We start from the raw sequence: 15,375 nt of genomic DNA on the forward strand, positions 1-15,375 counted from the left end.
AAAGAAATTACCCATTCAAATTGGGAGTAGTTTCAAGTTAGAGTTTTAAAAATATATTAAAATAAAAAAATAAAAGAAAAACTAAAATTAGCCATAATAAAAAACGGAAATATATAAATAAAAGAAAATACCCATTCAAATTGAAGAGTAGTTTCAAGTTGGAGTTTAAAATTATTTTAAAATAAAAAAATGAAAATAAAGAAATAAAATAACTTTCAATTCAAATAAAAAATACAAGAAGTCAAGTGGCATTGTTAAGATCAAACTGGGGTGTAGTTTCAAGTTGGAGTTTTAAAATTATTTTAAAATTAAAAAACAAAAAATAAGAAAAACTTAAATTAGCTATAGTAAAAAAACAAAAATATTAAAAAATAAAAACAATAAAAAAACAACCTATTCAAGTTGGGGAGTAGTTTTTGTTACTCCCTTCCTGACTAAAAAAACTTTGAATTTTAAATTTTTAATTAATTGGTTACTCTATTTAAATTATAAATACAGATATCTTAATTAGCTATAATAAAAAAAGGAAAAAAAAAGTACTCATTCAAACTGGGGAGTAGTTTTAAGTTGGAGTTTTAAATATAAAAAAAAAAGAAAAAAGAAAATTAGCTATAATAAAAAAGTGAAAATATATATAATAAAAAGGGAAAAAAATTACCCATTCAAATTAGGAAGTAGTTTCAAGTTGGAGTTTTACAAATATTTAAAAAAAATATAAAATTAGCTATAATAGAAAAATGAAAATATATAATAAAATTATCCATTCAAATTTGGGAGTAGTTTCAAGTTGGAGTTTTAAAATTATTTTAAAATAAAAAATAAAATAAAAAATAAAGAAACTTTCAATTCAAATGAAAAATACAAAAATATAAAGATACTATTAGGATTTTATACATAAGATAAGCATAATACATACATACATATATATGTGTGTGTGTATATCTCTTTAAACTTTTGATGAATTCAAAATTATAATTTAGTAAAAATTATTACTTTATTTCAATTTTTAATAAATTACAAAATTTGAAAACTAATCAAATAAGTATCAGTAGAAAGGAATGTACGAAAAGAGGGGGATAGAGATAATTTTATGATATTTATATTTTAAATTAATTAAAAAATAAAAGATAAATAAATAACACTCAAGAAAATTATCAATAGTACTAAGTACTTGCTAATTCAATAGTAAAAATAAAAAGGATCAAACAACTTATTTGATTGCTATATGATTGTATCCTTTAATTTTGTATAGATTGTGTTATATTTCTGCACATTATATTAAATAATAAAATACAACTAGTAATATTTATTAAGTTAATATGATATATTAGATCATAATTTTATAAGATCTAACATTCTGTCAAATTATGCGTGCATCGCGCGAGTTCTTAGACTAGTAAGTATAAATCGTATAAATCAAATACATATTTCATAGATCTTTTACAACTCTAATTAAGGAGATAGTGTAAGGAAAAGTACTAGTATTGTATATTAATGATTACGAAATTACATCAAATGAAATGAAACCATACTAATTAAGTAATGTTCGTTACAAGTCGAAATTACTTTGCAAATAGGAATTTGTATGCCAATCTTCATCTAAAATAATGTTCCATTATATCCCAATCTTCATGGAGTTTTATTATTGCCAATAGGAATTATTCTAGGTTTCCTCATATTTAAGTGAGGAGTTTGTATTGTATGTGGGTTGGAAAATTGCTTGTACAATAATTTTCGGTTTGTGCGGTTTCTTGGCCAGTAAGAAAAATTTCTTTTAAATCATCAAACATCAAACTTTGTAGGGTTTTAGCTCTAAATCAAAATTTGCCATGGCGGAAGAATCAAGCACTAGCAATGCGGCGGCGGCGGAGGCGGCATCATTGGGTCATTCAGTGATACCGATAGTGAACAAACTCCAAGACATATTCGCACAGCTTGGAAGTCAATCCACAATTGAGCTGCCGCAGGTTGCTGTAGTAGGGAGTCAAAGTAGTGGGAAATCAAGTGTGCTTGAGGCGCTCGTAGGTCGCGATTTCTTGCCTAGAGGTTCTGATATATGTACGAGGCGCCCTCTTGTTCTACAACTCCTTCAAACCAAGCCTAATAATCCTAATGATGCTGCTGGTGATCAGGAATGGGGAGAGTTCTTGCACCATCCTGGCAAGCGTTTCTTTGATTTCAATGAAATTCGTAGGGAGATTCAGGTATACAAGACTTGTATGTTAAACTTAGAATTTAAAGTCAATGACAATCTTGACTCCATTCTGTTGGATTGAAATTTGAAAGTTTTGATCATGACTCTAAAGTCTAAAATTATGTGAACTTTTTATTCAGTTTATTCGGTTGTGGTATTGTAGTAAAGGTGGGAGCTTTAGGTTATTGTAGTTATTCTTCTGCTAAGTTAACTTTGATATACCACCAAAGGTTGTGGTAGGATGGTAAGTACCTCTCCATCCTTAAACTAAAGGTCTCGGGTTCGTGCCCGGGAGCGGTTTACCCCAAAGTGGGACTTTGGGTCGATTCCGGATTAGTCGGGCCCCAAACTCCGAAGTGGACACCTGGTTGGGAAAGTATTTTTTTTATTTTTGATTAAGTGAAACACAGGGTGCGGATAAGTCTTTACTGATTAGATTGGGTGCTCTGTGGAATGTATGTAAATTTTTAATCTTCTTAGTATGCATATGGTCCAAGAGGAAAGTAGTTAGTTCCATTGAATATCAAATATTCTAGTGCAAGTCCTAAATCCTAACTGGCCTCATATTCCGAATCAACCAATATAGTAGGTTATAACTATCAAGAAAGTAACTATGTTAATGAAAGTGATGTTCGTATCCCTGCCTATCATTACCCGTACTTGTTTACCGAATCTTCTTTGCTCTTATGAATTATTATGTTTTGCGGGATTTTTATTACAGTGATCATTGGAAGCTGAGGGATTTATTCATAAGACACAAGTTTTTATTGACCCCTGACCTTCTTGAGTGCTATTATAGGTTTAGATACTTTTGCTGTTATGATGTGCATTGATTTAGTTATCACACTTCTTAATTCTTTTATGCAAGTTCATTTATCTATTCAATTGTAGAAAGCACCTGATTTATCTTGAAAGATGTAAAATATTAAGTATTGCAATGAAGTGGGCGTGAATAAAGTGGAAAGGATATAGAGGGCATGTGACCAAAGCGTAGTTTATTAATTGGGTGATCTGTTCACTCCTTTATCTTATGGGCGTGATGTTCCTGGGTAGATGTTATTGTCCGCGTCCCAAGAACCGCTCCTCTTAATTTGTAGACAATGTGGACTCTCTTTTTCTTGCATAGAATTCACTTTGGTCATGACATTATGTAGTTGAAGAACTGAGGCTAATGTAGTTATCTTTCAAAAGGACAACTCTACCCGTAATATATAACAGATCTATATGGTAAGCCGTATTCTAAAGATAGTGTCTCTCCAACATGGGCAAGGAGAAACAGTTTAGTTGTGATTGTTAAGATTATCTTCTTGTCTGTGCATTAGTTATGGTTAAAGAAGATTGTTAATAGACTGACTATCGTGGTGTAGAAATATATGCATGGTAACATCCAGTAGCAAGGATTTCATGAGGGAAGGACGCCCAACATAATATTGTTCGTGTGATTTCTTTTCCTTGATATTTCAGCAATTCTTTCTCTTTTCTAACTGCCAATCCTTCATCATGGGCTTTAGGCGGAGACAGAACGCGAAGTAGGAGCAAATAAAGGTATCTCAGACAAGCAGATACGGTTGAAAATTTTCTCACCAAATGTCCTTGATATTACTCTAGTGGATTTGCCTGGCATAACAAAGGTGCCTGTTGGAGATCAGCCTTCTGATATTGAAGCTCGGATCAGAACAATGATAATGTCATATATTAAGCTCCCAAGCTGCTTAATTTTGGCTGTAACACCGGCTAATTCTGACTTAGCCAACTCGGATGCGCTTCAGATTGCTGGGAACGCTGACCCTGATGGTATGTTGCAACAATATATTCTCTGCTAGGGAGTTTGGTTGTTCAGGTGCTTTCTTATATGAAGAGTTTCTTCTTGCAGGTTATCGAACCATTGGAGTCATCACAAAGGTCAGAGTGAAAGGAAATGAATTTCATCCTTGTGTTGATTATATCTCTTCATTGGTAGTTGTTTTTACTTGGTTGTATTTTCACTGTTTCTGCAGTTGGACATCATGGATAGGGGTACTGATGCTCGTAACTTTTTACTTGGAAAAGTGATTCCCCTTCGCCTTGGTTATGTTGGTGTAGTGAATCGTTGTCAGGAGGTAATACATCCAGTTACACTTTTGGTGGAGAACATAGTTTATCTCATGTAGTTTTGTTTTCTCTTGATTTTTCGCTTTTGAGCTTTCATATTTATGTTTTGGAGTTGCATCTGCGGTTATCATTTTTCTTTTAAAACCTTTTTATTCTTATAGTCATGTTGTGATCGGCGTAGAACCAAAAACGAAAAAATTGTCCACATTCTTCATGGATATGTAGAGTCTTTATAGTCTCTGAGAGGCACCTCTAGCAATTTTTCTTTTCCTGGGCGTGGTTATCTAAGTGCATGTGTTCGACGTTCTTACTAAATTTTACCTGACACCTTTTGAGATATGTTGTTTTGATCATTTCGTGGTCATCTTTGCGCAACAAATGCTTCAACTTTAGGACAAGAAGTACAGTTTTGGAGTTCTTCTGTGATTCAAGAATTTCACACTTAAGCCTTTTTAATTTGACCCTGATGTTCTAGCCTAATCAAAAGAGGTGCAAAATGAAGAAGATGAGTAAAGTAATGGGTTTTTTTATTCTTTGCAATTAATCTATCATTCTTCATAGGAAATTCTGTAATGCTGCCAATACTTATTTTTCAAATACTGTGCGGTAGATTGCATATTTATCTTCATGTCTGAAGCATGGGGTGCAATTCAGGTCTTTTTTTCTTTTATAGTCTCTTGGCTGCTAAATCGGTTTTGGGCAACTAGCTTTTCATTTGTTTGTGTGTGATTTTCTTTTTGAATGCAAAGTAATCTTTTTTGAATACCACTAGCCAATGCTTTATTTTGAGTCATGGATTAGTACAATTAATTTTAAGGATTATTAAAAGCACTCTAAAGCGACACAACCAAACCATTCAAGGAAAAAAGACACAGTACTTTTGAAGCATATATAATTAAACCCATGATAGAGGCAATAAACTGCGCAACCTCCATGATTCCTCTCTTCACTCTTTCCTTTTGTGCCAAAAGAGAAGAAGTATGACACATTATACCACCCTATAATAGGCCTAAAGGACAGATAAATAAGTAGAGAAACTTATAGCCATTGAGCACCAAAAGGGACCAGAATGAGTTTAAGATCCAGAGCACCTTTGCAGTAGTGAAAAAACTTGAAAATCTTAAAAGTTGTGTTCAAATACGGAAGAGCTTAGCAGCCAGTGCATAATATACAACAAATCTACTTTGCGTACTGCCTGTACTAGTCTATTTATAAGTACAAGGTAAAGATATTGTTTATCAGAGAAAAAAGTAAATGGTAACAAGGTAACAGTTTGCTACATATTAGCAACACTACCTAATACACTTTTTAGTAGCTTTAGCCGACAGCAGTCTATGTTTATAAGTGTGTCTGTGTGCATATATGTGCATAGATATTTGTATATACTTGCTTTATAAGATTATAATATTATAGCTGAATTATTTAAAACAGGATATTATGACGAACCGGAGTATTAAGGATGCTCTTGTAGCTGAGGAGAAGTTCTTCCGCAGCCGTCCTGTATGTTTTCTACCATCTCTTATTAGTTGATTTCATGTCGATATCCATTAATAATCTCCTGTTTTATTGATTCTTTCCTGAAGGTATATAGTGATCTTGCTGATCGCTGTGGTGTACCTCAATTGGCAAAAAAGTTGAACCAGGTAATCTCTGCTGGTAAAAGTAACAGTGATCCTTCTTCTTATTGGATTGTGACATTGCATGCATTACATCTTTGTAGGACCGGTATTTATCAAAAACATGAAACCACAGTAAGGTCACACATTATATTTTTCAGTTACATTTTCAAAATATCTCCAAATCAATTAAAAACTTATAAGTTTCATCCTCTAATTTTTTTGAGTTTTAAAATGTAATTAACATGTTGAATTAAAAAAAAACGAAGGCAAAAAGTCATGTGTTGAGAAATACCTTCACCTTGAAATACTTAGACATGCTTGTCTTGTCACTAGCTGTTGTAAAAAATAAGTTTTTTACACAGTAACCATGTCTGTTTTGGCACACGAGAAGCACAGCATACACATCTATACATGTGTCTGCGTAGTGGTCTGTGTTACCTTTCTTTTTGGGTTCCCTGCATATGTGATTGGGGTTTTACCAAGCAGCTTATTTCGTCTTGAAAACAAACATCATAATCTGGACGCACTCTCTGTATGAACAATTCTAGTTGCATGTTGCTTATGTGTCATGTGGTCTCCTAATACTTGCCTTTGTGTATATTGGATAGGAGTCATGTCTTCCTAGTGATATTTACTTTTTTTCTGGGGTTATTTTCTCTAAAGACATGTTAAGGCTGTCTTTCCTATTTATGGCTGCACCTTTTTACTTGCATTTGTGCAACAGATACCTGTTGTCTTTTTATTGTTTTCTACATCAGTTAGATGATTGGCTACCACCCACATTCACCACAATCCCAGCCATCCTGTCCCATAGGAAATGTAAATTTCCCATGCCTGCTGTTTGCTTTCCAGTTCTGGTATGGGACATCTTATTGCTTTAAAATCAAATATAACTTGGGTAGGTTTAGCTTTGTGTGGATAACAGGATTATGTCACAAAGCAACTTGAACACTCTTATTTAATGCAGATTTTGGTGCAACACATCAAAACACTTCTTCCAGGATTGAAATCACGCATTAGTGCTGCACTTTTGTCTGTCGCAAAGGAGCATGCTAGCTATGGGGAGATCACGGAGTCACAGGTAACTGCTTTGGTCTTCCCTAAGCTTTACCATGCACTGGCCTATATTTTTGGGGAGTTTGTTGTCATATTACTACCAATTATTGTGTCCTGGAAGGTTTCTATCTGCTAGGTTTACTGTAGTTTGTTCAGCTAGTATTTCCAAGCTATTTATTAACATCTTTGTGCTAATCCCCTGAACCTAGGCTGGTATGAGTGCTCTCCTTCTGAACATTCTTTCCAAGTATAGTGAAGGTAATGTGGCCTAAACCTTGCAATATTCAATAATAGTCCTGTATTGTATTCTATCTGCTATCTCTAATGTTGCTTTCTAGTATAAAATATCCTATTTATTGACCATTTACACCTCCTAGCCTCATTAACAGTGTCTGCCTTTTTTCTTTTGCTTTTTTCATTGGTTCGAGAACAGCATTCTCTTCCATGATAGAAGGAAAAAATGAAGAAATGTCAACTTCTGAGCTTTCTGGTGGAGCAAGAATTCATTACATTTTTCAGAACATATTTGTGAAGAGTTTGGAGGTCCACATCTTTCATATTAACTTTTGAAATGCCTATTTCATTCCTTTCTTGCTCAGAGAATTGAAATTCATCTAAAGACTTGCTAATGTTTGCACATAAATGACATTGATGTCATTTTTGTCAAATAGATAGCTTAATATGTATGCTTTTGTTGGTATAGCCAACTCGGTATGGGCTTATAATGCTTTTCTTGGGCATTAAATTTTTTCTCAGGATGGTCATAAATTGTTGCCAAGGGTGTGGGCACATATACCATCCGTAAATAATATTCATCATATGTCCACATAAGTTGGTTTTTGTCCACGAACATAGTCGCATTACCAAAACCTGTGTTCCATTTTGAATACTCTTTTATTGACAACTCCTTATGTCAAAAATTGTTTCCTCATCTGCTATACAAGAATTCTAAATCTTCAAGGTGGTAAAAAAGGTGAATGATAGACGCAAGAACGTTTCAGTAACTTTGCAAAATTGGTGTGTTGATGCGCATAATTGGAGTTTTTGCCCTAGGTTCAGTTGCTTATCAAATTTCATCAGATTTCTTTATCTTCTGCAGGAAGTTGATCCTTGTGAAGATTTAACCGATGATGACATCCGAACTGCCATTCAAAATGCTACAGGTCCCAAATCTGCTTTATTTGTGCCAGAAGTAAGTCCAAAGGATTAACCTGTTCTTTGCAAATTGCTTTTGCTTTTGAGCCAATAGTTCAACACTTTATCGAATATTTTCTCTAGTATTTATGTCATTTGGTTGGTTGCATTTTAATTATTTTGTAAATATGTAGGTCCCATTTGAAGTTCTTATCCGAAGGCAAATAGCACGTCTAATGGAACCGAGTTTTCAGTGTGCAAGATTTATATATGATGAGCTGATAAAAGTAGGCCGATGTTGAGTACCTTTTTTTTTGGGTAATGCATTCTTGTAATCACTGTTTTAACCCGAATGATTCCTTCGTAGATGAGCCATCGTTGTATGGTCAATGAGTTGCAGCGGTTTCCAATTTTGAGAAAGCGCATGGATGAGGTTATAGGACATTTTTTGCGTCAAGGACTGGAACCTTCAGAAATAATGATTGGACACATTATTGACATGGAGGTATGTCAAAAGAAGTTGGGTGTTTTATTTGGTTTTGCTTATACCTAATACAACACACACAGAGACACACGTCGACATTCACATCTGTGATCAAGTTCATTGACTTGATTGATGAGTGTCAACTATTTTGAAATATTTAGCATCAATTTGAAGCCGTTCTGTTCTTACAGATCATAATCGAATTTTGCGATTGATTGCTCTGCAGTTCTAGTGAACTAATGGTTTAAGAGTCTAGTTCTATGCTCATCTGATATCTCAGATAAAGAACCAACTCATTTCAAAGTTGCCAAAGCATCTTAAAGTTTGTGAATGGCTTTAGCAAATCATCAAATTTTTGATGAATCTGTTGCTGTTAAAATTTGTATATTGCTTCAGCTTAAATATATTTTCTGTTGCAGATGGATTACATAAATACTTCACATCCAAATTTTATTGGTGGGAGTAAAGCTGTGGAGATTGCATTACAGCAGGTCAAGTCATCTAGGATTGCGGCACCTGTCCCCAGGCTGAAAGTAAATGCTTCATTTGCTGTTTCGTAGACTTTAGCAATTGGTCTTGCATATTATATCATACTGATGATCATTTTTTGTTTGCTTATTGATACTCAGGAAGGAGTAGATTTAGAAAAAGCTCCAAACTCTGAAAGAAGTCTAAAATCACGTGCTATCCTAGCCAGATCAGTTGGTGGTTTTGTCCCTGATCAGGTTGGCCTTTTCTGCTTCATCATCTCCAAGCTTGCGTTCTTCATTGTCTCCCTGATGGACATCGCACATAGCTTTCAAATTTCAAGTAGTAAGAAACTTAAGTTATTTGCATTGATTAGTGTTCCTTCTGGACTGGAAACAGGTTGTTCGGCCTGCTCAAGAAGTCGAGAAAACCACAACATCAGGTGTGTTTCCATCTAGTAATACATGACGCATTCATTGATACGTGTTCGCTACATGAGTTATTAGTTATAGCTATTTTGATTGACAAGAAGGGAATGAATATTTTATACAAGGATTCTAGCCGTTTGCTAATGTGACTTTATGAAAAAATCCTCCCCTTTGTATCTTTTGGTACTCTTTAGTTCGAAAAGCAACATGAACTTTTCTGTTGCTGCTTATTATGAATTCATTTCCTTTTTCTGGACTCCTTATTATCTAGAAAGTAATATTTTGGTGGTTCTTATTTTCAAAGCCATTGCTGACATTTTTTTATTAGGATCAAATGTTGGTTCAAGTTGGGGGATATCATCAATATTTGGTGGCTCGGACAATCGTCCATCTGTGAAAGACAATTTCATTAGCAAGCCATTCGGTGATCCTGTACAGAGCATGGATCATGATTTCTCAATGATCTACTTGAGAGAGGTATGTGTTTTGAAGGCCCTCTCTGCTGTATAATTACTTTATGGATTAAGTTGGTGATAAAATCAAACATGACATCTCTATATGTTTTGTTTGAAGCCCCCAAGTGTCTTGAGGCCTTTGGAAACTCATTCAGACCAGGAGACTATTGAAATTGCCGTCACAAAACTGTTATTGAGGTCATACTATGACATTGTCCGGAAGAATATTGAAGACTCAATACCTAAAGCAATCATGCATTTTCTGGTAATTATGAATAGCAATTACTTGGTCCTTTACTGAAATATTTTTGACATCTATGTGAGTAGAGTTCTATCTACTGGTAGTCTTGAGGATTCCTAAATATGCTATTCTCGCAGTTTCTTTGTTCTGATTAAACCATAATATAAGTTCTTCCATCTCGTCTCATTCTCTTATCTCCTACTAAAGGATGTACTCTTTCGGGCAGAATTTTTCAGCACTACAAGCCACTGACATAGAATAAGTAGTGATATGCAAACAAGGGATTTTAGTCAACCTGGGGACAAAATGGAGAAATAAACATGCTAATCTGCTTTTGTCATATTCTAAAGGCGCAGGGAACTGGTGTTATTGTTTGGTTTTCTGCCAACAGTTAAGAGGCTTATTTTTTCCTGGGAAAAGTAATTTTTTTTTTAACTTGCAACCGACTTCTTATTTTCTCATAGTACTGATCGGTCAAGTTCCTATTCTGTGAAAAATGTAAACTTCTTTATTCTCTGTGGTGGAAATTTCTGTATAGCTGGAATTGTTGACTACCTTTTGTTGGTACAATTTTTCTAAATATCCAATTGGAGGGAAAAAGTGTCTGGTGTCTCTTCTTGATGTAGCATTATTAGACTCAAGGTGTTTTTTCAATTTCTAGTAAGAAGGCTTATACGATTTTCAAGTTTGATTCACATTTCTCTTTTGTTGACAAAAATGGTGTTCATCCATGCTCCAGGTAAATCAGACCAAAAGAGATCTCCACAATGTGTTTATCGAGAAACTTTACAGGTATTGGGAGTGGAATTTCTTTTTTTCTTCTTTGCATTCTTGATGACTAAACTTATATAACTGGAATTGCCGGATAGTGGCTCATTGATCCTTCATTATGCTTCGTAGCTGCATGACATTATATGTGCTTATGTTCTACTTGTATGTTGTTTCTAGCACCTGGCAGTTTAGCCAAGTCAATGCTACATATTTTGAATGTACTCGTGGTTCTTATCGATGGTGCTTACTATGTGTTGCAGAGACAACCTCCTCGAAGAAATGTTGCAAGAACCTGATGAGATAGCCACAAAGAGAAAGCGTACACGAGAGACACTTCGTGTTCTTCAGCAAGCTTCCAAGGTCAAATCTTCACCATCTTCACTTGAAGTATATTTTTGCATATGTTACATTTCAAGGCTCACTAAGCTTTTTGATAGATTGTTTATGGTTTTGATAAGTTGCATCTCATTTTAGGCTTTACTTAGGAACTACCGCAGAAAAGCTTGTTTAAGTTGGGAAGATGTATGACAACATTAAGTCGTAACTGCATTTTGCCTTTTTCTCATTGTCATTATACTCCTTATGAAATCAGCTCTATCGGGTATTCTATTTGTCACTGTACTACTCCTTGTGAAACCATCTGTAAGTGGATCCTAGCGGTGTAGATTCTTTAAGATGTTCAGTTTGTCATCATTCTCTAGGTTTGCTTGGGTTGCTTGGGTTATTATGACTTTACTTCTGGTTTTCAGACATTGGAGGAGTTACCACTTGATACTGAGACAGTTGAAAGGGGCTACAGCTTGGGTACGGATCAAACGGGCCTTCCAAGGATTCACGGGCTTCCAACATCATCAATGTACAATACAAGCAGTGGCTCAACTGATTCATACACCACTTCTCCCAACTCTAGATCGCGCTATGCATCCCATTCAGGTGAGCTACGGTTACCAATGTATGGTGGTGCAGATTCTAACGGCGGTGGGCATAATTTTGGCCTTTATCGTCAGTAGGTGTATAGAAGGTTCGAGAAATGCAGGGGGTGACCATTCGTGAGAGTACTCATTTGATCTCTCCGCCATCATCGCAAGCCTCTTTGCTTCTGGTGCAGTGGAGAGCTACTATTCTTTGTGATGTTTGCTAAGCTGACCACTATTAGCTCACCGACACATTTTCTATTTCCTTAGTTAACTATAAACAATTGTTTGAGAAAGCTATACAAAAAAATAGATAGGGAGTTTTCTTGTTCATAGGATGAGGCTAGTTTTGTTACCTTTTGGTATGATAATTGGCAAGTGTATTTAGCCATCAATTTTTGTGTTCAATCCTTCATTTGCTTTCACTTTTATCAACGCGATTATAGGAAGTATCATCACTTGTGTATAGTATGCCTTTATTTTGGGAAATGTTTTGTAACTTTCTGCACAATGATATTCCTCTTCAGTGTAGAGTGGTAATGTGAATGTTATACCTCCGGTACCTGAAAAAGTGACTCCGCCATTGTGAAATATCACCATTAACCATAATCGTTAATCACTATTGCTAACTACCGTCACTACCCACAGTCATCATCAGCAACCGAAGTCACCAGTAACCACCATCACACACAACCACCACCGATAGCCATTATCATCACCAACTACAATAATTATCGTTTAAAATATTTTAATTATAATTTTATTTGGATTTTATATTTATTCATTTTAAATAAAAAATTAACGCATTTAAAGGCTAAAAACCAAATGGTCTTAATATTTAGTATTCTAATACGCATCTTACTATTTAGCTTCATAGGTCTTAATCTTAATTAACATCTTAATCTTTAGATGTCGTTTTAATCTTAATAAAAACAAATGAGGCCTAATCATAACATGACCTTAAGTCATAATTTTGATGTAATTCTTTTAATTAAAAATGCAAGAACAAAAAAAAAATAATTGAGAGAACAAATCATCATATAGCAAAAACAATAATCAAGAAAATGTGTATTACAAATAAAAATATAAAAAGTATAATATAGCAAACTTACCATTTCACATGTACAAAAACACACTAAATCATTTCAAAGCACCAAGCATATTCACATATTACTAACTTCTGTAGTGCATAAAAACACGTGCATATTGATAACTATTATAAAAGGAAGATAAATAAATAAAGAAATAAAAATGACTACACACAAAAAAACTTATTTTTGAATGAAAGGAGAAGACGCCGCGTAGCAATGAAACCTATAAAAAAAAAAGCCTACTTGTTAAATTGAATATGGGTATTTCGAAGATGCATAACAAACCTGAATGCCCTTAACCGTCACACCCACCAACCGTTACACCCACTGTTGTTTAAAATAAAACGGGTTCATTTTAGAATTTCATTCTTCCATCTTCCTCTCAAACGAAAGAATTGATTTTTCCAATATTAACCATGTTCGCAATCCCATGATGGGGAGAAATTGCTTGCATCTTGGTAGGAGAACAACATTACTGTTATTTCTTTACATTTGAGGTGCTCAGAGTCCAGAGATGTACTCTTCGAGTATATTCTTAATCCTAGTAGCTTTGCAAACATGTTATCCTTTACCTCTTCATCGAATTTTTGATCCACTTTATTTGGTCTTCGCAAAGATAATAGTCTCTCATTCCTATTAACCCTTTTTTCTTTCTTCTTGATTTTTTGTTTCTCTTAGTGGTAAATAATTTCTTCATTTTTATATGTTTTAAAATAGGAGAAAGTAATTACTAGTTCCCTGTATAATGAGGAATACCAAGGAAGTTACAAGAACTTGAAAGATAATTTCAAGATTTTTATGTAACTCCAAGAGAGTGACACTCCTCCCTCCCGATAGTATGCATACTATGCAATAGCACTTTTTTCCTAATATGAGAAACAACTCCTTTAGAATACTTGACTCGAACATTGTTGATTTGCTCTTCATGCCTCTATCAAGGGTGTTAAGGTCTTTACTTTTCTATTTTTCATTTTTCTTAATGGTGTTTGAATGTAAAATTTAATTTATGGCAGACAAATTTGATCAATAAACACCAATATTGGTACCATCTTGGCGTGTTGATCAATTCTTTTTGAGTTGCGATGACAATGTTTTGGAAGTTACAAGACGAGTTCTTATTCTATCACATTACGCGATACATGCCTTGAGCTCGTCAAGCCCAACGCATCAATTCAACCCTAACATGGATATTCTACTTCGGCAGTTCATCCTTCCGTATGATTGGCCATCCTGGAAAAGTGTTATATAAGACAAGCCTATGTTTTGCATGTGTTCCCTGCTCATTCTGGACTCACTAAATTAAATTGACATATGAACTCAAAATTAAGCTAAGAATTTTTTTGGTCTTCAAAAAATTAAATTATATTGTTTTCACATTTATACGGTACTTTCTAGTTTAAATCAATCCAAAAAGGTGTAATTTGGACGTATCAGATTTTGATAAGTTAATAAAGTGTTAGCCATAGTGTTTACAATACATTACATTAGATCTTATGTATAAATATTATTTAGCAATATGAAGACTTGAATAGTTTAATTCATAATTCTAGAGTATTTCTACCATTAAAAACTTAGAATTTCTTTTTATTTTAAAAAAGAAGTGAAAACTTGGATAGGAGATATACTACATTCTTAATGTCACCATCGAATAATTAATGAAGATTTTCTTTTATTAATTGAAAAGGTTAGATAATGAATAAAACGGAAATAATGAGTTTTTAAATATTGTTTGTAACTTTGGTATAGATGATGAGAGTTTTTCTAGTTGTTAAACACGGCATCCCCGGAGAACAAAAAATTGTAATTATAAATTACATATACTAAATTTTTTATGTCCCAGGCCAGTCAGCACCCATATGTGAATCAATTCCAATCTGCAATACAAACAGATGATGCTCAAATTCATTAAGAAATGGTACTTCAAATTGAATAGTAATAAATATAACAACTTTGCAAATCTCGGCTTCCATCTATATATTCCACAGTTGCTACTCTAGAGTCTGATCAGGCAAAGTAATTGCAGCCTTATCGAGACACCTGAATTGAGTTTTGCACAATAATTTGGTAGTACAATTTCTCATATATATATAATATGGTAGTATGTTAGCAAGATACCCATTTCCTCTATACCTAAAATATCCTTAATAACATACTAACAACAACTGAGTTAAAAGAGTTCTTTTGTCTTTTCGGTCATCCAATTTTGTTTTTTGCCTTTTACACTCGGTGTTTCTCCGAGTAAAAGGATCCAACTTTAATTTCCTTTGTCTGCAAGCTCTCCCTTTGCAGATTTCAACCCATTTTCTTAGCTTCAATTCCTTCTTGATGGATTGTAAATTGTGTCTTTAAACTGAAATTCTTCCAACCATTAAACCAATAGTATTATTTCAACTCAAGAGCATAAATATCTTGGTAAATAACTATGCACG

The 15,375-nt window shown here is 34.1% G+C and overlaps 1 protein-coding gene across 1 annotated transcript; it reads left to right on the top strand.

The window, feature by feature from the left end:
• The first annotated feature begins 1,644 nt into the window (after nucleotides 1-1,644).
• Nucleotides 1,645-12,426, top strand: LOC107828206 (dynamin-related protein 3B). The gene is made up of 20 exons (XM_016655480.2): nucleotides 1,645-2,204; nucleotides 3,706-3,988; nucleotides 4,068-4,096; nucleotides 4,192-4,293; nucleotides 5,717-5,785; nucleotides 5,869-5,928; nucleotides 6,872-6,985; nucleotides 7,170-7,218; nucleotides 7,394-7,503; nucleotides 8,060-8,152; nucleotides 8,289-8,381; nucleotides 8,462-8,599; nucleotides 8,998-9,111; nucleotides 9,208-9,303; nucleotides 9,446-9,488; nucleotides 9,803-9,951; nucleotides 10,048-10,194; nucleotides 10,910-10,962; nucleotides 11,202-11,301; nucleotides 11,691-12,426. Exons 1-20 carry the CDS (start codon nucleotides 1,830-1,832, stop codon nucleotides 11,949-11,951), a joined length of 2,478 nt encoding a protein of 825 aa, XP_016510966.2. The 5' UTR covers nucleotides 1,645-1,829; the 3' UTR covers nucleotides 11,952-12,426.
• Nucleotides 12,427-15,375: the final 2,949 nt, after the last annotated feature.

This window comes from Nicotiana tabacum, unplaced genomic scaffold, assembly GCF_000715075.1.
Source record: "Nicotiana tabacum cultivar K326 unplaced genomic scaffold, ASM71507v2 Un00001, whole genome shotgun sequence".
Lineage (NCBI taxonomy): Eukaryota > Viridiplantae > Streptophyta > Magnoliopsida > Solanales > Solanaceae > Nicotiana > Nicotiana tabacum.

Bases quoted from the DNA above. Each gene is read 5' to 3' on its own strand.
- LOC107828206 (XM_016655480.2), top strand. From the start codon at position 1,830: ATGGCGGAAGAATCAAGCACTAGCAATGCGGCGGCGGCGGAGGCGGCA. The intron at 5,786-5,868 runs GTATGTTTTCTA...TCTTTCCTGAAG, and splicing joins AGTTCTTCCGCAGCCGTCCT to GTATATAGTGATCTTGCTGA. The intron at 7,504-8,059 runs GTCCACATCTTT...TATCTTCTGCAG, and splicing joins TATTTGTGAAGAGTTTGGAG to GAAGTTGATCCTTGTGAAGA.